We start from the raw sequence: 21,317 nt of genomic DNA, 5'->3' as shown, positions 1-21,317 counted from the left end.
ATACTTCGCATAAATTGACCCGCTGGACAAAAAGAATAAAAGAGTCCAGGCAAAAAAGGGGCATCCCGGCGAACCAAAAAACAGAAAGAAAAGGTTCGGGCAAAAATTAGGGATAAAATGAAAAGAATTTGTACACCCGGTAAGTCGAAAACCCGCAAGGGCGGCTTAGGCAAAAATGGGTATCCCGGTGGATTGAAAACCCGAAAGGGCGATCCAGCCAAAAGAGGGATTAAAGCGAAGACTACAGTCTGAGTTGTCTGTACTTCATCAAGCTTTGTCGTCTGCCATCTCGAAAGATGTGATCCGTCCAGTCATTCTTCTCAGAAAGCAAGGAGTTGGGAGGAAAACTGATGATCTGTGAGTTATAACAGAATTGGGAAATAGTGGATACCGTGTTCACGTTGCCATTAGGATAGATTTTTTCCTTTTGTGCGCAATTACCTCTTTCTAGGAATTGCTCCCCAATGTATTTGCCTCTTCAGGCACATTTTCAATCAATAAAAGTCGTTATTCAGATAAATAGCTCTTTGGTTTTTATTTTTTACTGTTTTGTTTGCAAAAATGTCCGAATTTTTGATAAGCATTGCATATAAAAACATGAAGGCTAAACAATAACTTGCAGGATGATGAAACATTTGAAAATCATTTTGAATGTTGAGGACACTTGAGCGTATCTTGTCCATGTATCCCCTGGGGGCATCTTGTTGTGCTGTTTTTCAGGATTGGCATCTGTGAGGACGTTTCCTCAGCAGATATTTTCCCCAAGCAAGTTTGGAAGCTATCAGAGCTATGTTCCCCTGCGGAGACGTCTGTGGATAATGCCTTCTATTTCCCAACAGATCTAAGGATTGCCTATCCCCAGCAGGCCTGTATCTGCCGATTTCCTCCCGAGTGAGGCAGACTCATTGAAATTTATCTCCAACATTTATCCTATCTGTGGACTGAAGGATATCCCCAGCGGAATTTACCTTTCCCCAGCAGCAGTGCTATTCTCCAACATGAGTGAGAAGTCGTTGCTCTCCCTGCAGAGTCTCCCCGCAAAGTTGGAGTACCCGATCAGTTTTGGCTCCCCGGCCGGAGTTTTTCATCATTTTTGCATTTTTTGCATTGTTAGTAATCATTGCATCCTCAAACTGCGTAGCATTCCCATTCAATATGGAGCATTACGCCATAGAAAAATTCAAACATATGCATTCATGTGTTAACCTCACCAGACCGTATCCCCGGCAGAGGCGGATCATTTCATTCAACATCAGCACAACAAGTCTGTTACAGTCGCTCTTGACAGCATTCAGGATTGATATCCCCACAGAGGTTTATTACCTCACCCGTTGGTGACAGAAAGTTTGTTTCTCCCCAGTGAGACCCCCAGCAAGTGGTCAACCTTGCCTTGACATATCTAAAAAGTCGTTCTTGTGATACCGGTAAGTGTCATACTAGCACCCGCGTGTGTTTCTTTGTTTGGTGTCGGTAAACACCACTGTTTCGGTGTCTGTAAACATCGGGTATTCTCCCCAGTCATCAGTAAATGTCTGGTCATCATTTTGGGTGTCGGTAAACACCATTGTTTCGGTGTCGGTAAACATCGAGTCTCACCCCAGTCATCGGTAAATGTCTGGTCATTTTTTTGATGTCGGTAAACATCATCTTTCGATGTCGGTAAACATCGAGTCTTTTCTGCAGTCATCGGTAAATGTCTGATAATCCCTGGCTAGAAATCCCCAGTAGAGTCATCGGTAAATGTCCTATCTGGTTTCCAGTTGCAAATATTTGTTTTTTCCCTTAGTGAAGTGTTTCCCGGTCATCGGTAAATGTCTGGTCGTTTTTGGATGTCGGTAAACATCATCTTTCGATGTCGATAAACATCGAGTCTCATCCCAGTCACCGGTAAATGTCTGGTTATGCTTTGTTTCCTTGTTGATAAAATCAAGATCCCCAGAAGTCGTCGGTAAACGTCTTGTCTAATTACACCACAAAGATTTTGTTCCTCCCCAAGTGGAGACGCCATCGGTAAATGGCCCTGTATGCTTCGATATCGGTAAATATTGAATGCCCAGTTTTATCCGCCATCGGTAAATGGCCCTGTATGCTTCGATATCGGTAAATATTGAATGCCCAGTTTTATCCGCCATCGGTAAATGGCCCCGTTTTCTTCGATATCGGTAAATATCGGATCTCCAGTTGCAGTAGCCATCGGTAAATGGTCAAGTTGAAGTTGATATCGGTAAATGTCAAGTTTCTTTGAAGCCACCATCGGTAAATGGTTTTGTTTCCTTTTACATCAGAAGTTGTTTCCCAGCAGCCATCGGTAAATGGTCTTGCTGAAGTTGATATCGGTAAATATCAAGCTACCAGTTTCTAACCATCGGTAAATGGTCTCGCCTTTCTGAAATTGTCAATTGCAGGCGTCATCGGTAAATGACGTGGTTCTTCTTGTATCATATCCGGCAGAGTGCAAATTTCTACGGTTCTTGGTATTCAATCCCTGTTTACCCTGAAAGTCTGACAGCCGTTGCTATCATCCGTTCGGGTTCCCAGTTGATTGAATAGGGGCAGCTGTAGCACCTCAAATTTGCACCTATCATTGTACATACATTCTCATATTAGGTCATAGCATAACATGGTCCACTGCATAGCATTGCATTGTCCCATTTGCCTCAAGTGCAAGCCAATCAAGAAATTAGGTCAAACTGGTCAGGAGATCAGTCAGTCAAGCAAGCAAGTGCATTTCTCAAGGAGCCAAGGCCCTAGGGTTGGTCCAACATGTTCACATGACTTGTGGATCCATTTGAAGTGTTTAGGTCAAGGATTGGATGTTCAGAAGTCATCGGTCAATGCACAATCAGTCAGAAACCCTAAAAGTCAACTGTTGGTCAACTGTCCATTTAATCAGTGATTTGATGATGGAAATTGGTTTGAGAGGTCTCATTCATGTCCATATAGTCCTCATATATCATGTCAAACACCATCATGGAAGAATTTGAAGCCAGATCAGAAATTTCCAAAAATGGAAACTGGACCTGTAATTGAAACCTGCCCAAAATGGAAAGTCTTGATCCTCAAACTTACATCATGATACAAGCTTCAAATGAATTTTTGCCCAACATGAAAGTTGAAGATCTTGTTCTCCCATTTCCAAAAAGTCCAAGAACACTCAATTCCCATGTATGGTTGGCAAGTTATGATCAAATCATTTTCAGAAATTCTTGAACTTCAAAAGGCCATATCTCTCAAACCATTTGGCCAATTTGGGTGGGGTTTTTTCCTACAAGTCACATTTGATCCCCTCTTTCCAAAAATGTAACTTTCATTCACCAAAACATCACCATGCAAAATGGCCTTTTTGAACTTGCCTTAATTAATTTCAAGTGAGTTGAATTTTGACTTTTCAAAATAATCATTTTTAAACCATTTGGCCAATTGAAATAGTTCAGAAATGTGGTTTATGACTTGTTGCAAGCCCATTTTTATGCAGTACACATAGCCATCACCTAGTTGCTTGAAAATTGGAAAGAAAGTACACTTTTCACCCACTTTACTCCATATTTTCATGAACCATCATTCAGTACCACAAAAACAGCAGATGTACATCATTTTTTCTGCTAAATGAAACCCCTAGCAGCCACAAAAACCAACAGAAAAAACTCATATTCTCAAAAATCCATTTTTTGCATTTTGGCATTTTTCTTGAGAAAACCTCAAAGAGCTCGAGCCACACTTGCTTGTGCCATAATTCACAATCATATTGGAAGCCATTGCAAGCATGGAGGTGCAGCTGTAAAGCCATGTTCATGGACTGTTTTTCCAAGGTGTCATCAATGGCAGAGTTGATTTAGAGCCAAACCAAGTTGTTTCAAGCCAAAGCATCTTCACCATTCATCATTAGGAGGTTTTTAAAGCACCTGTTTCAGGCCAAAAACACCAAATAACAACTGAATCTCATCTGCCTTTCCACTTTGGTAAAATTTCGACTTCCTTGTTTCTTAAAATAGATACATGCTTATGGTAGATCTCTCCATGCTGAGCTTCATGATGTTTTTATTTTTGAAAATGGCTGCTTATTTCTGAAGTTGTGTCGTGTTGAAGTTTGATGTTGATTTATGTTTGTGCTCGATTCATGAGTATGGTTGTGTTTTATTGAAAACTATTGATGGATTCGTGTTAGTGGTTGTTGGAGGATCATTTCTGTGCATTTAATTGATATTTCTGGAAAAAATTTGTGAAACACGATTTGAAGGTGATGATGTTCTTGCTGTTTGCCCAGAAAAACCCTAATTTCATAAAGCCATGCCCAGATTTTCCTCTTTCTCACGTGCTGCATGCCATGTTGGCCCATGAGCCAATCAAAACATTTCCCTGGCCGCGCCTAAACGGCGTCGTTTTGTTTAATGAGGTCCAATATTACGCTTTTGCCATCCGGCCATTTAATTAATCCAATTTAATTCATTTTCATTTCAATAATTATTTCATTTGATCACCAATCTTGAAAAATTATATTTCATTCATTTCAAATCCAAATCTCATGGGAATTTTTGCATCATCTTCATCATGATCTCTACTTTTTTATCATAATTTTTCCAGAATTTTGTGATCAATGGATTTTAATTGGTATTAGGGTTTGTGACATGTATGCATATTTTGTACACTTAGCCAAAACATTTGTGAAATGGTGATACTTTATCCAATGGCTCCCAAATTTTTTGTGCTTAAACTAGACACATTCATGGTGATTTTGGTGTAGAGTTTGTGAATTTATCATTTCTGGTTTCTGAGTTATGATTTTTTGAATTAGGGTGTGACAATTTGTGTCACACCATTGATGTGCAACTTCATGATTTTTGATACCATGCTTCCTGACCTCCAATTGATGTGAATGTTTGCATGAACCTACTCTTGGATGTATAGTTTACATGTGATTTTTCTTGGAATTATTTGTGGCATTTCCTAATTGTTTGAGATTTTCTCCCCTACTTGGTCATATGTTGACTTTTTGTGACACATGTTCCCATTTCATTTGTGAAATTCTCATACTTTATTAGATGGACATGAAATTTTACATGAGATAACTAGACATAATCATCTTTGCCATGGTTTTAGTCCCATTCATTTATCATACACCATCTCTGATTTATGATTTTTCTAAGTTGATGCATGTTTGGTTGACTTCTTTGAGCATGTTCAAAATTGCTTTGACTTTCTGATTTTCATTGACTGCCTTCCACTTGTCCAAATGAGATGAAATTTGACATGCTTACCATGCTGTGGGTTATGATTGATCATGATTTATTTGGTGATTTTTGGAAATGTTTAAGATTGCTTTTGATGCAAGTCTTGCTGTTGACTTCTATGAGCTTCTGTTTGCAACACTTTGACCTAAATTGTTCATGTAATGATGATGGTGATTGATATGAATGTGAACCCAATTGTTTTTGTTTCTTGATTGTTTGAACATGATTTTGGATGCTTGCCCTTTGCTGTTTTGACTTTTTCATTCTCTTTTGACCCTAGGCTCGCCCTAGTGGTCCTGTTACTCACCTTTGAGCTCATGTTTTCAGGTTGACCAACAAATGACCAATGAGACCAATTCTTTTTGATTGAGCTTGCTTGAATATCATTGATTAACTTGTTTGTTTTGTAGGTGGCTTGGCTCACATGCCTTAAGCCTTATGCCTTGCTCATCCATTTGCCTCCAATTAACTGTTGATGTTTGTTTCTTTTTGCTTTGTCTTGAAGTTGCATACTAACATCTGCTTGACTGTTTCAGGTACCATTAGTTGCTTAGTTCTTTGAACTTGCTTTGCTTTGCTTAAAAGCAATTTGCATTGAGGTATACTTCTAATCTTCATGTAGTCTGGAAGACCTGGCCTGTTACTTGGCCAGGCAACTGTCTGAAGTCCTCCTTAAGAGGCGATGTTTGTGTTTGTTTACAATTTGTCCTTGCATAGAGTCAAAGACCTCCTAAGTGAAGAGGCAATTGGCAGAACCCAAGGGATATGCAACCTATCCCCTGCTATTCAGTGTGTCATCTGCTTTGCTCACACCACTGTGTTGATGCATTGTAGATACAAACCCAAGATCTTGTACAATTGTACAGTTGAGTCAGTTTCAAATGTGTAGAAGGGTTCCCACTTTCTGAACCCACACATTCTTGTCTTAAGCTCTCCCAGGCCAGGGATAAGAGCTGTGAAGTCTTATCTTCACTCACCTTTCATCTGCTTCACCTTAGCCCCTCAATGGCAAGGTTAAGAGCAACATCTACCCAGTTCCAGAGGTTTGTTTGTTGAGGTTGATATGACCCCTCGACTAAAACCTAACCCTTGTTTGAGCCTCTCGTGTGCATATAGTGTGTGCTACTTGTGCTTGTATGTTTGTTTGACTTGCTTCCTGTGCAAGTTAGGGTTAGTTTAGACTTGCTTCCTGTGCAAGTTAGGTTTTGCTTGGCTTGCTTCCCGTACAAGTTAAGTGTGTGTGTGGCTTGCTTCCTGTGCAAGTCATGATTAGGATAGGCTGGCTCCCTGTGCCAGTTAGCTAGAAACCTTAACTTAGGGATGATTTGCATGATAACATCTAGGCTCGAGTCGTAGTCTCCCTAGTTGTGTATCCCTCTATTATCTGGTTAGGCTAGTCCTGTATCCCTCTGTAGGGGAACTACGTCGCCCTGATCCTCATACCAGATGAGGTACGTAGGCAGGAGATGAGCTGATCTCTCCGGGCGCCTATGTCTTTGTTTTGTCTTGTTGTGTGCTTGGAAGCTGATGTAAGTCCATCGAGTGGCATTTGGGTCCCAGTGTGCGTGTGTTTGGTTCGGATGCTGACGTAAGCCCAGTGATTGGCATTCAGGCTCCATGTTTGCCTTCTTGTGTGTGTTTTGGTTCGGATGCTGATGTAAGTCCAGTGATTGGCATTCAGGCTCAATGTTTGCCTTTGCCTAGTTTTGTTTGTGTGTGTGTCAGCCGAGCTACGAATGCTCTGATTCTTCTCTCGTCCGAGAAGATACGTATGCATAAGGTGCGATACCTTAGCGAGCATGTGTCGTTTCCCAGTCCGAACTACTTCGACTCTGATGTCTATGCTTGATAGACTAAGTAGGCCCAGGATGCGACATCCTGCCGAGTCAGTCTCTTTTGTTTTCTTGTGTCTCTTTCAGCCAGTTGTGTGTGTGTTTGAGCAGTGTTTTAGCAACCATTTTCCTTTCTATTGTGCGTGGATCCCGTCGAGTACGACGGATGCGTAGGGGTGCTAATACCTTCCCTTCGCATAACCGACTCCCGAACCCATTCTCTTTGGTCGCGAGACCATGTCTTTTCCAGGTTTACTCTGAGCGTTTCCTTTCCCTCTTTTGGGATAAATAACGCACGGTGGCGGCTCTGTTGTTCTCGTTTTCCCGCCGGTTTTTCGCGTGATGCGACAGAAGGTTGTTGAGACAGTCGTGGAAAATGGTGCTATAGTGATGGCTTGAGGCTTGCAATGAGTTTGAAAATGATGGTATATGATGCAGCAGCCAAGGCCAACTCGAGTTCTTTTGAGGTTTTTGGCAGAAAATGCAAAATGAGAAAATGGTGTGTTTGAGAGAAATGAGTTTTTTTCTGTTTGTGAATAGTGGCTGCTAGGGTTTCTTCTGCAGAAAATGAAGAATGTATACTGTGTTTTAGTGTCCTTAAGCTTGGTTAGTTATGTGGTAATTGGATTTTTGTAATTGGAGGTGTTTTGGTTAATTTGTCAATTTTCACTCAAATGGCAAGGTCTGTGGTTACAGCTGCGAAAGTGGGCCTTGTACACACTCCAAATATGATTTCTTAGCAATTTCAAATGGCAAAATATATTGGAAAGGCTTAAATTGCAAAATCACTTTTTCAACTCACTTGAAATAATTCAAGTCACTTCAAAAAGTGTCATTTTGATTGGTGAGTTTTTGGTAAATTGTGATGACATATTTGGAAAGAGGGCATCAAATGTGACTTGTAGCAAAAAACCCCACCCAATTTGGCCAAATGGTTTGGAAGATATGCCACTTTGAAGTTCAAAAATGTTTGAGAATGATTTGATCATAACTTGCCAACCATTCATGGGAATTGAGTGTTCTTGGACTTTTTGAAAATGGGAGAACAAGATCTTCAACTTTCATGTTGGGCAAAAATTCATTTGAAGCTTGTATCATGATGTAATTTTGAGGATCAAGACTTTCCATTTTTGGCAAATTCCAATTACAGGTCAACTTTCTATTTTTGGAAATTTCTTGTTTGACTTCAAATTCTTCCATGATGATGTTTGACATGTTATATGAGGCCTATATGGACATGAATGAACCCCTTCAAACCATTTCCCACCTTGAAATCCATAAAATCAGGCACAATTGACCACAATTGACCATGGTTGACTTTTTAGGGTTTCTGGTGAACTGAGCCATGACTGATGACTTCTGGGCACCCAATCTTTGACCAAAACACTTCAAAAGGACCCCTAGGTCATATGAACATGTTGGACCAACCCTAGGGCCTTGCCTCAAAGGAAAATGCACTGACTTGCTTGATTGACTGATCTCCTGACCAGTTTGACCTAATTCTTCTGAATGGCTTGCACTTGGGCAAAAGGGACAATGCAATGTTATGCAGTGAACTATGTTAATGTTATGACCTAATATGAGAATGTATGTACAAAGGGTAGGGTGCAAATTTGAGATGCTACACAACCGACAAAGTAAATTTTTAGACGTTTGACCTGTTTCAATAAGGATGATAAAAATGTTAGTGAAATAGTGGTGAAAATGCAAGAAACAGTTTTTTATACGTATTGTAAAAAAGGTAAATACACCTTATTATCGAGTTTGCCGATGGATGAAATGATTTGTTCATCCTTCCATGTGTTCCATTTATCTTCAAAGTCTCTTATCTAAAGTTTATTGCATAATAATAGTGATAATAAGTATGACCCAATTGATATATAACGTAAAAGCATAAAACAAATGATTAAGTATAACTTACTTTTATGTCGAAGCAAGTTTCAACATTCTTTCGTCTCAACTCCTTACATAATTGGAAGATTTCACAGTGTTCTAGTTTGACTGTATATTAAAGCAAAAGAAAATTATATTTAGTTATGATATAAATAATACAATATAATCTTGGTATGTTGTGTAACAAAAATGGGAATCAATGTGTGAGCAATTTCTTTTAATATACTTAATAAATATTGGCGGGTGCGATAAAAGAATTTGTTTGAAGACTACATTTTTTATGTAGTCACCATCTTTTCCTTTCAATTTTCCTTCCCTAGTTAAAACTCTTGTCGTAGTTTGTGAAACACCCCTGGATAAAGCCACATATAAGTGTCCATGACTAAAACTATGTCGTGGAAGATATATTCCAACATTTGGAATGGTTTGTCCTTGTGATTTATTTATAGTAATTACAAAACTTAGTCGCACAAGAAATTTCTTTATACTAAGGACAAAAGGCAAAAAAACTCGTTTTCCTGCGTTGTTTTCTGTCAAGATTTCCACATCCAACATATTCATAAATAAACCACGACATAATAATCGTGTCCCATTACACAATCCATATCTATGATATAGATTTCGTAACAACAACAACGATGCACCCTTTTTAATCTTTAGAATATGTGGTGGCAAAATACTTTGTGCAATTGAGTTTAAGAATTCTTGTTGGTACAAATTATGGTTATCCCCTTCAACCTCGTCAAACAACAACAAATTATTTTCTTCTCCTAGAAACTGATCGATAATCATATCATTCAATTTCTGGACATCATCATTTGTTGGTGTCAAAATAGCTCTTTGTACCATATATGGGGCATCCTAACCATGCAATTCTAAATTAGGAAAAATATGTTGGATAAGTACTTGTATGGAATGTTCATTTTCCCATGGGATTGAAATCTATGAAGGTAACCTCACCATGTCATCTGGTTTGGTAGGTTCAACACCATCACCAATGCGAATAAGAAATTCTTCAAACTCTTGATCATGCAATGATCACATATTTTGACGCAAACACAAAATCTTGGTATGATCCCATAAATGGGATTGACCAATACACGTTGAGATCATCTGTTCATTAGTACCTTTTCTTACAACGGGAAGAACTTGACCAAAATCTCCCCCCATGATCAGAACTTTTCCACCAAATGGAGCACTATTGCTACAAATGTCTTGGAATGATCGATCTAAGGCTTCCAAACTTTTTTTGTTTGTCATTGGTGTTTCATCCCAAATTATTGTGGCAACAAATCTAATGAGATTTGCAAGATCTTTTTGCTTTTGAATACCATAAATAGAACTCAATTGTATATCAATAGGTATCTTAGATCGAGAGTGTGCAGTCCTACCACCGGGAAATAATGTTGCAGCTATACGAGATGATGCAGTTGCTAAGATAATTTCTCATCTACTTATTAAACTTACCATTAATGTTCGATAAAGGAATGTTTTACCTGTTCCTCATGAACCATCAACAAAAAATACCCCATTGTGTTTTTGAATAATTACATTCATAATGGTTTTGAATGCAATCATTTGATCATTATTTAACTTAGCAACAGATTCAATATCTTCATTGGGGATATCGACCGCTAACTCCTCTTTTATGAGACTTGGAATTGCATCTCCGTCTATTGTATTAGGGGGTAAAGATGGGAGATCAGAATCTTCATTTTTTTACCATTTAGGTTTAAGAGTTCATTCAAGTCCTTCACCAACATATTAGTCAAGTCTAATTCCATAACATTGTTAGTTGTTTGATAATCCTCTGCCATATGTGTAAAAAACTCATTCCAAAGGCCTCTAACATCAGTAGGTTCACAAAATATTAAAATCGTCACGAATAACCTATTGGTGTAAGCCCTATAGGCCAATACTTTTGGTACTTGTATCAGATTATTTATTAATAAAAAAAGGATTTTTCTTTATTATGTTTGTCTAATAAAGTCCCTAGAATAGCTAGTCCGTTTAATGTATCAAGTGTGACTTAATCATGAGATCCCATTAAACATAAGGACATTATTCTTAAAGCATCCGTAGTCGAGCTTTGTTGTAAAATGGGATAACATTAAAGCATTAAGACTATTATGTATATAGACCGATGATCATATCTCTTGGATCATGAATAAGGAGTTATCAAGTCTTAAACATAGGTATGAATATTAAGAGTAATATTTATACTGGATTTACCCGCTATGCGAATACTATATAGAATGTTATGCAAAGCGTCATAAGTTATTCTCATGGTGATAGTCGTGTATACCACCCTTCGACCTGAAACCACTATGGACCCTAGATGTAGATTTGAGTGCCTTATTGTTGATCAAACATTGTCCATAACTAGATGACCATAAAGGCAGTTGATGGGTATTCCACGAAGCATGCTGAGGGACATGAGTGACCTAGATAGAATTTTCCTATCCTGCGTAATAGGATAAATGTCTACGGGCCCAATATTGAACTTGACAAGGATGACACGGTCTATGCCTTGTGTTCAATACAAACATAAGGGAAAAAGGATAATTGTACACATAAGTATTATCACAAAAGGATTTGTCAGATCACATGACATTTTCGTGTCTTAGGTAGAAGTGATGTGTTGCTAGATACCGCTCATTGTTTATTATGTTAAATAGCTGATTTGATATAATTGCCAATGTCGTGAAAACCTACAGGGTCGCACACAAAAGGACGGATTGATAAGAGATCGAGTAAATAAGGAACACCGTAAGGTACACTGCACTTAAGTGAATTGTAGGACATCGTAAGGTACAATGCACTTAAGTAGAATATGAAATATGGTAAGGTACCACGTGCTTAAGTGATTTTTGTATATCATAAGATATGTGCCACATACACTTAAGTGGGGTTTTTAGCTTACAGCCCACACAAGTGGTTCTATGTGCATAAGCATTTATGCAATTGAAATTTTGTTTCTCTCTCTCTCTCTCTCTCTCTCTTTCTCTATTTCTCTCTCTTTCTTTCTCTCTCTCTCTCTCTCTCTCTCTCTCTCTCTCTCTCTCTCACACACACACACACACACACACACACACACACACACACACACTCACTCAAAGCCTTCATTCGTAGCAGCTAACACTAAGATTGAAGGAATTCGTTCGTGTGGACTGAGTAGAGGCGTTGTCACCATTAAACGTTCGTGATCGCTCCTTAGATCTGCATCAAAGGTTTCAATCTCCACAAGAGGTAACGCTTCTATCACTGATCATGCCCGTTCATAAGGATCACTAAAGGAGAATTTTTTTATATTCCGCTGCATTTTGGATCGCTATTCTCTTTCAGTGGTATCAGAGCCACTTACGAAACCATGCATCTGATAGTTGTTTATTTTCTATATTAATACGATTAAAAGACGGAATGAATCAAAGAATAAACGAGTAATTAAATTTGGCATCATGTGTGTACGATTTGGATGATTGATGTTGACTATGCTTCCGACGTTAGTATCATGAAGCAACGTTACATCGATCGTCCATAGATTACACAATTGAGATCGATCAAGTTGTATATATGATATAAGTACTTCTGATGCAAAATACGGTATATATGATATATTGTTTCTCTTTCGTTTATTCAAACACTTAATGGTTATTTTCCTTTGATCGATCAATGGTCATTTGCTTCGGAATTCGATGAAAGTATGGTGAAGCAATGACATGTTGATCAATCATACTGAATTAACAATTGAGGCGTGTTTGACGGTATGAAATTGGTGCATTAGGGTTCATGACGGTACAAGGGTTGTGTTGTCAAAGAGTTGTGCGATAAGGGTTGTGACCGCGTAAGAGTTGTCTTTAAAGTATTAAGTGTTGATGCGAAAATCGATGATTTCAAATGAATTGTTCATTAAAATTTTGCGTCGGGGCGCTTCCCCTGCAACCCCGCAGGGAGCGCTGACCGGGCAGCGGAACCCCTGACTAACTCTCCGTAGTGTGATCAGTCGCCGAAATTTAATTTGGTTTATTTAATTAAAAGAATTTAAATTAATAAAAATAATAATGTGTTTATTATTATTGTCTTGTGGTGATCGGTTATGGCCTTAGTTTTCCTTTATTTTATTTTGGGATTTTAAAATACGACCTGCGTGTCATGTCTCTCTTTTAATCTCTTAATGTAACTTCTTTTATCATCTCACTCCCTCATATGTAAAATGAGTTTCTTTTATGTAATGTAATGTTATGACGAAAGAGAAGAATTCAATATCAAAGGAGGACAACCTTGAAGATCTTGCTTGGAGAAGCTTAGATCGTTATTAGGTTAGCTTAGGTTCTCTCATTGGCTTGGGAGAATAATTGTGCTAGGGGCCATAACTGTTTCATTTTGTATGTATGTTGATGCATGTGAGAGATGATTTATATGATAAATAAGCCGGTGAGATCAGAATAATTGCAAATTCCCTCAAATTAAATATTAAGTTTATGCTTTCCAAGTTTTAGCACTCATCAAGACTAGTATCGAATAATGTAGGTTTTACCTATGCGAGGTGCATGTTCTATATTAATAAGGTGAGATGGGATAATTATAATATTCAATTGCTAAAACAATGGGTCAAACTTAACTAAACAAATTATAATAAGATTATATATGTTTAGAAGCAAGAGTTGGAAATGATCCATATGATGGATTGAAATAAGGAGTTATTCACCCAACTAAAATATTTGAGAGTTGTATTAGATACAATTGGAAGGAGTTCCTACCTAAATAACTTAGTTTTTTTTAATCCACCTACGCGGACTTAAAACAAAGTGAAATGTGGATCTCGACCCACTATAAAATCTTCCAATAGGATTTTCTGAATCAAATGGCGAGGGTCATTTGTTTTGAGTAAAATAGTGGGAGCATATTTAATTAAAGGCCTAATTAAATATGTTATTTTATTGATACTTATATTTTCATTATTTTCATGTAGATTACAATGACAACAAACACCTCTAACAACATTTTGCGATCAATCCTAGATAAGGAAAAATTGTCTGGGACAAATTTTTTGGATTGGCATTGAAATCTGAGGATTATCCTCAAACATGATAGAAACCTGAATGTCTTGGAGAAACCTATTCCTGAAGAGGAACCTCCTAGTTCTGCACCTAAGGCAGAAAGAGATGCTTATAAGAAGCATGTCAATGATGCCAAGGAAACTGCTTGCCTCATGATAGCTACCATGAACTCAGAGTTGCAAAAGCAACATGAGAACATGGCAACGTTCGATATGATCGAACACCTAAAGATGCTCTATCAAGAGCAGGCAAGGCATGAAAGGTTTGAAGTTTCAAAATCCTTTTTTCAAGGCAAGTTAGCTGAATGAGCCCCTGTAGGTCCCCATGTGCTCAAGATGATTGGGTATGTGGAGAACCTTGAGAGGTTGGGTTTTCCCCTCGGAAAGGAACTTGCGATTGATTTGATCTTACAATCGTTTCTAGATAGATTCAGTCAATTTGTCCTTAATTTCAATATGAAAGATATGGACAAATCTCTTCCTGAACTGCTAGCCATGTTAAGAACTGTTGAGGAGAATCTGAAGTCAAAAGGGAAGTCCGTTAAAAGACATAACAAAAGACCCACCAAGAAGGGTGATAAAGGGAAAGGAAAGGAAGTTTCCAAACCCAAACCCACTGCTCCTGCTTTGAAGCCTAGTGGAGGAATATCAAAGGAAGGCACTTGCTTCCATTGCGGTAAGACCGGACACTGGAAGAGAAACTTCCCAAAGTATCTGGAAGATAAGAAGAATGGAGTAGAGACTTCAACTTTAGGTATTTTTGTTATTGAAATTAATTTATCTACATCTGCATTATGCGTATTAGATAATGGATGCGGTTCTCACATTTGTACCAATGTGCAGGGGCTAAAAAGGAGTAGAGATTTGGTAAAAGGTGAAGTTGACCTACGAGTTGGCAATGGAGCAAAGGTTACTGCTTTAGCCGTAGGAACTTATGTATTGACTTTACCTAGTGGTTTAGTAATTCAGTTAGAGAACTGTTATTACGTACCTGCAATTAGCAGGAATATTATTTACATTTCTTATTTGGACAAGTTTGGTTTTTTATTTATAATAAAGAACAATTGTTGTTCCATTTATTTGAATGATATATTCTATGCTACTGCATAAATGAACAATGGACTATATGTCATTGCCGATTAGGCCACATAAATGAGAAACGCGTTTCCAAACTCCAAAAAGATGGACTCTTGGACTCTTTTGATTATGAATCATATGAGACATGCAGATCTTGTTTAATTGGGAAGATGATAAAGTCTCCATTCACAGGAAAAGATGAAAGAGATAATGATCTTTTGACCCTCATACATACTGATGTATGTGAACCATTGAACATACCAGCAAAAGGAGGTTTTCTGTACTTCATCATATTTACTGATGATTTCAGTAGATATGGTTATGTGTATTTAATGAAACAAAAATCAGAGTCCTTTGAAAAGTTCAAGGAATTCAAGAACGAAGTACAAAACCAAATAGGTAAGAATATTAAAACTCTTCGACTAGATCAAGGTGGTGAGTATTTAAGCCTAAAGTTTGACGACCATCTGAAAGAGTGTGGGATTCTATCCCAACTTAATCCTCCTGGAACACCCCAATGGAACAGTGTATCTGAGAGAAGAAATCGAACTTTGTTAGACATGGTCTGATCCATGATGAGTCACGCCAATCTTCTAAACTCCTTTTGGGGACATGCACTATTGACAACAACTTACACACTTAATCGTGTTCCATCCAAAAAGGTTGAGAAGATACCATATGAGATATGGAGTGGTAAGAAACCACATATGTCTTACATGAAGATTTGGGGTGCGAAGTTTATGTGAAACGACAAATTTCAACTAAGATTGAGCCCAAATCTGACAAATGCTTATTTGTTGGGTATCCTAAAGAAACAAGAGGGTATTACTTCTAAAATCCTTCTAAGGGCAAAGTGTTTGTTGCTTGAACTGGAGTTTTCCTAGAAAAGGATTTTATTTCCAAAGGAATTAGTGGGAGGAAAGTAGAGCTTGAAGAAATTCAAGAATCACAACGCATTGATACACCTATGGAGGAATTAGAGCAGGAAACACAAGTAGTTGTGGAAGAGCAACTTGCTCAAGTAGAACAAGACCAACATAGGTCAAGCATGATACGTCACCAACCTGAGAGATATGGATATCTCATAATTGATCAAGGTGATGTATTACTCATGGATCAAGATGAGCCTGTGACCTACCAAGAGGCCATAACTAGTCCCGAGTCTGAGAAGTGGCTAGAAGCCATGAAATATGAAATGTATTCCATGTACGCAAACCAAGTTTGGACCTTGGTAGAGCCTCCTATAGGAGTTAACCCTATAGGATGCAAGTGGGTGTTCAAAAAGAAGACTGACATGGATGGTAAGGTACATACCTATAAGGCAAGACTGGTTGCAAAAGGATATAAACAAATTCATGGGGTTGACTATGATGAAACCTTTTCACCAGTTGCAATGCTTAAATCTGTTCGGATTTTACTTGCTATCGCTGCATATCATGATTATGAAATATGGAAGATGGATGTCAAAACTGCTTTCCTTAATGGGAGCCTTCTTAAGGATGTGTACATGACACAACCTGAAGGATTTGACATACCAGAAGAAGCCCAAAAGACATGTAAGTTACAAAGATCAATCTATGGATTGGAGCAATCTTCCAGAAGCTGGAATCTTTGTTTTGCTGAAATAGTAAAACAATAGGGATTCATCAAGAATGAAGATGAGCCTTGTGTCTATAAGAAGGTTAGTGGGAGCATGATCGTTTTCCTGGTATTATATGTAGATGACATATTACTCATTGGAAATGATGTCCCTACCCTGTAACAAGTAAAGTCTTGGTTGGGGAAATGCTTTTCTATGAAGGACCTAGGTGAAGCAGCCTATATATTAGGAATCAAGATTTATAGAGATAGATCACAAAAACTATTTGGCCTAAGTCAGAGTACATACATAGACAAAGTGCTGCGACACTTTAATATGCATGATTCTAAGAAAGGATTCATACCTATGCAACATGGCCTGTTTCTATCAAAAACACAATCCCCTTCAACTAAGGAAGAAAGGGATCGCATGAATAAGATTCCACATGCATCTGCAATAGGATCTATCATGTACGCCATGTTATGTACTCGACCAGATGTGTCATATGCTTTAAGTGCAATGAGTAGGTACCAATTTGATCCTGGTGATGCTCATTGGGTAGCTATCAAGAATATCCTTAAGTATTTGAGAAGGACTAAGGACTCATTCTTGATATATGGAGGTCATGGAGAGCTTGCTGTAGTTGGATACACCGATGCTAGCTTCCAGACAGATAAGGGTGACTTTAGATTGCAATCTGGTTATGTGTTTTTCTTAAACGGTGGTGCTGTAAGTTGGAAAAGTTTAAAGCAAGATACAGTTGTTGATTCTACAATCGAGGCCGAGTATATTGCAGCCTCAAGTGCAGCAAAGGAAGCTGTTTTGATCAAAAAGATCATTAGTGAACTTGGCATAATTCCTAGCATTGTGGATCCCATTAGTCTCTATTGTGATAACAATGGTGCTATCGCACAAGATAAGGAGCCTAGATCTCACCAACGATCCAAACACATACTTAGGTGTTATCACCTCATTCGAGAGATAATAGATAGAGGAGATGTGAAAATATGCAGAGTACCTACATTGACAATATTACTGACCCACTGACAAAGCCTCTTGGACAGCAGAAGCATGATGGCCATACTAGATCTATAGGCATTAGGGGTATGCCTGATTGACAAAGCCTCTTGGAGCCTGATTGGTTGGTGTAAGCCCTAGAGGTTAATACTTTTGGTACTTGTATAGAATTATTTATTAATAATAAAATGATTTTTCTTTATTATGTATGTTTAATAAAATCCCTAGAATAGCTAGTCCATTTAATGTATCAAGTGTGACTTAATCATGAGATCCCATTAAACATAAGGACAATATTCTTAAAGTTTTTGTAGTCAAGGTTTATTGTAAAGTGGGATAACATTAAAGCATTAAGACTATTATGTATATAGACTGATGATCACATCTCATGATTCATGGATAAGGAGTTATCAAGTCTTAAACATATGTATGAATATTAAGAGTAATATTTATACTGGATTTACCCGCTATGAAAATACTATATAGAATGTTATGCAAAGTGTCATAAGTTATTCTCATGGTGATAGTGGTGTATACCACCCTTCGACCTGAAACCACTATGGACCCTAGATGTAAAGTCGAGTACCTTATTGCTGATCAAAAATTGTCTGTAACTGGATGACGATAAAGGCAGTTGATGGGTACTCCACAAAGCATGCTTAAGTACATGAGTGACCTAGATGGAATTTGCCCATCCCGCGTAACAGGATAAATGTCTACAGGCCCAATATTGAGCTGGACAAGGATAACATGGTCTATGTCTTGTGTTCGATACAGACATAACAGAAAAAGGGTAATTGTACATATAAGTATTATCACAAAAAGATTTGTCATATCACATGACATTTTCGTGTCTTGGGTAGCAGTGGTGTGTTGCTAGATACCGCTCACTATTTATTATGTTAAATACGTGATTTAATATAATTGCCAATGTCGCGAAAACCTACAGGGTTACACACAAAAGGATGGATTGATGAGAGATAGAGTAAATAAGGAACACCGTAAGGTACGACACACTTAAGTGAATTGTAGGACATCGTAAGGTACAGTGCACTTAAGTAGAATACGAAATATGGTAAGGTACCACGCACTTAAGTGATTTTGGTATATCACAAGATATGTGCCACATACACTTAATTAGGCTTTTTAGCTTACAACCCACACAAGTGGTTCTATAAATAGAACCCTTGTGCAGAAGCATTTATGCAGTTGAAATTTCTTTTCTATCTCTCTCTCTCTCACTCACTAACTCAAAGCCTTCATTCGTAGCATCTAGCACTGAGATTGAAGGAATTCGCTCGTGTGGACTGAGTAGAGGCGTTTTCACCATTCAACGTTCGTGATCGCTCCTTAGATCTGCATCAAAGGTTTCAATCGCCACAAGAGGTAACACTTCTATCACTAATCATGCCCATTTGTAAGGATCACTAAAGGAGAAATTTTTTAAATTCCGATGTGTTTTTTATCTCTATTCTCCTTCATAACCTCCGTAAAGAATATGTCATTTGGAGACTCGTAGCCTCAACCAAACAATCACGAATACTATGATCAGTCTCTAGAAATCCCCTATCCTCGACTGATTTTTTTGAATGTATTAAAATTCATGCCATCATTTGTAATAAGATATTCCCAACTTGTTGGACCTGTGACATGAGATAACAACGATCGCAAGTAAAACTTATCTCCCTCAAAATGTGATACCGTATAGATTGTCCTGATAACTTTTCTTGTTGATCGCCTGCTATGCCATTTCATGTCCCGCTTGTTCCAACAATAATGCTCTAGAATCTCTCTATATAGATAATTTCTTGCTTGTGGATCTCGTAGATTCAATCGAAAGAATTGTGTGAGCATTGTTTTGAAGTTATGTTCATTATTTAACACATCTGCAATTCACTGATGATCATAAAAGCACACTTGATGGCGATTTGGCAAGTGGATCTGCAATCTTTCAACCGAAGGATATAATTGATAAAGAGTGAATCAGAATATTTTCCATAATTCCTAGGGGGCACAAATCCATCTTGCATCAACATATTATTGAACTTCATCCATGTATGATCCTTTATGAACCTCCATAGCCACACGATCAGGGCTCTTGTACACATATTTGTATAGATACTTGATACTTTTCATGCTACTGCAAATCTCTACATTAATGTGACAGTCATACTTTAACAGTAACCAAGGGTTATAAGGAACCACCCATCTATTATCGACAGACCTATCCCTACCTAATGATATAGATTTATAAAACCTTCTCTTATACTCAGGATATGACTCAGTGCCTTGACGTGTTTCATCCAAGAATTGTTTGGGATACCTTTTTTTACAATGTCCACCTTTCATACATGAATACTTTCAGTTGATTATGCCGCAAGGTATGTGGATCATATGTTTTACAACAACTTCATGCAACTATGGTTCACATTCTAATTTAGGTATTTATGCTCTTACCATACTATCATAATCTTTTGGGTCACGCAACTTATCATTACTTTCTAAGACCAACAACATATGCATATGCGGAATTCCTCGCTTTTGAAATTCAGTGACATACATGTAGCTTTTAACTTTTCCCAAGACTCCTTTATTAATAACAACATCCTTCAATTGCTCAAATTTCGAACAAAATATTCTTGTTAGCAAATCTGGACGATCTTGTGGTGTTTGAAAAGGCAAAAGTTCTTATGTTATATCACTCCAAGAAGGGTTGCATGTCCTTGTTATAAAAATATTTGGTTTACCGCCATTAAGAACAATAACCATGCCATCTTCATAACGTTGTGTCATGTCTCAACGACCACCAATAAATGATGATAACAAAATTGTTCTTTTTCCAATGTTTTCTACAATGATTCATGAAATGCATTAGTATTAGAATACATGAATGATTCGCATTAGAAGTACAACTAATTATTAATCTAAAATTGTATATCTATACTAAATGAATTTATACCTGTATTAGTTTCACCAACATGCAAAGCATCCTATAAACCTTGGTACAATTCAGCACGTATATCACTTTGGTGCTTTTTAATCCACTATAACTTCCCTGATTCAATTTTGATATAATTGTCTACAACATATTGTTGCAATAGTTGACCCGCATTTAACAACATTGATTGATCATTTGGGCGAATCTACAGTTGATTGAATAAAATGTTGGTGATAAATGTAAAGTTTTTTAAACAATGCTTAGCCAAGTATACTATCTACTAAAATTAATCTAAATTTACCTGAAGCATGTAACTGTAATATGCTCGACATGACACTCTTCGTCCATTACAATTTATTGTGTTGACGTCCCAACTATGCGTCCCAAATGGAGACAATATAGGGTATTGCAAAGGATCATAATATCCCCTTGTCTCTTGAATTTTCTGGAGATTTCCATCATGACGAATGACATTAATATCCCTTCCACATTCCATAGAATTTGCATCACATCCAACATTAATTGCCGCAACTTATTCTACAGTTGGAAGATTGTATTGATGGTGATTATTTGGACGCTCCTTAAGTATGAGGCTACATTCACTGATATTTGGAAGTAGTGACAATTGCTTGAAAAATTACAAAAGGATTAAACTGATGGAGCATTTTCTGTAATTTGTGAACTACATTTTGGT

The 21,317-nt window shown here is 37.7% G+C and overlaps 1 protein-coding gene across 1 annotated transcript; it reads right to left on the bottom strand.

Moving 5' to 3' along the window:
• Positions 1 to 8,781: 8,781 nt before the first annotated feature.
• On the bottom strand, positions 8,782 to 10,770 carry LOC127103186 (uncharacterized). The gene is made up of 6 exons (XM_051040462.1): positions 10,677 to 10,770; positions 10,081 to 10,386; positions 9,914 to 9,975; positions 9,244 to 9,814; positions 8,982 to 9,061; positions 8,782 to 8,889 (listed from the first exon to the last, which is right to left on the bottom strand). The coding sequence occupies exons 1-6, from the start codon at positions 10,768 to 10,770 to the stop codon at positions 8,782 to 8,784; spliced, it is 1,221 nt and encodes a 406-aa protein (XP_050896419.1).
• Between the last annotated feature and the right edge of the window lie 10,547 nt (positions 10,771 to 21,317).

Source organism: Lathyrus oleraceus, chromosome 7, assembly GCF_024323335.1.
Source record: "Lathyrus oleraceus cultivar Zhongwan6 chromosome 7, CAAS_Psat_ZW6_1.0, whole genome shotgun sequence".
Taxonomy (NCBI): Eukaryota; Viridiplantae; Streptophyta; class Magnoliopsida; order Fabales; family Fabaceae; genus Lathyrus; species Lathyrus oleraceus.
This window is presented reverse-complemented; position numbering and strand designations above follow the sequence as displayed.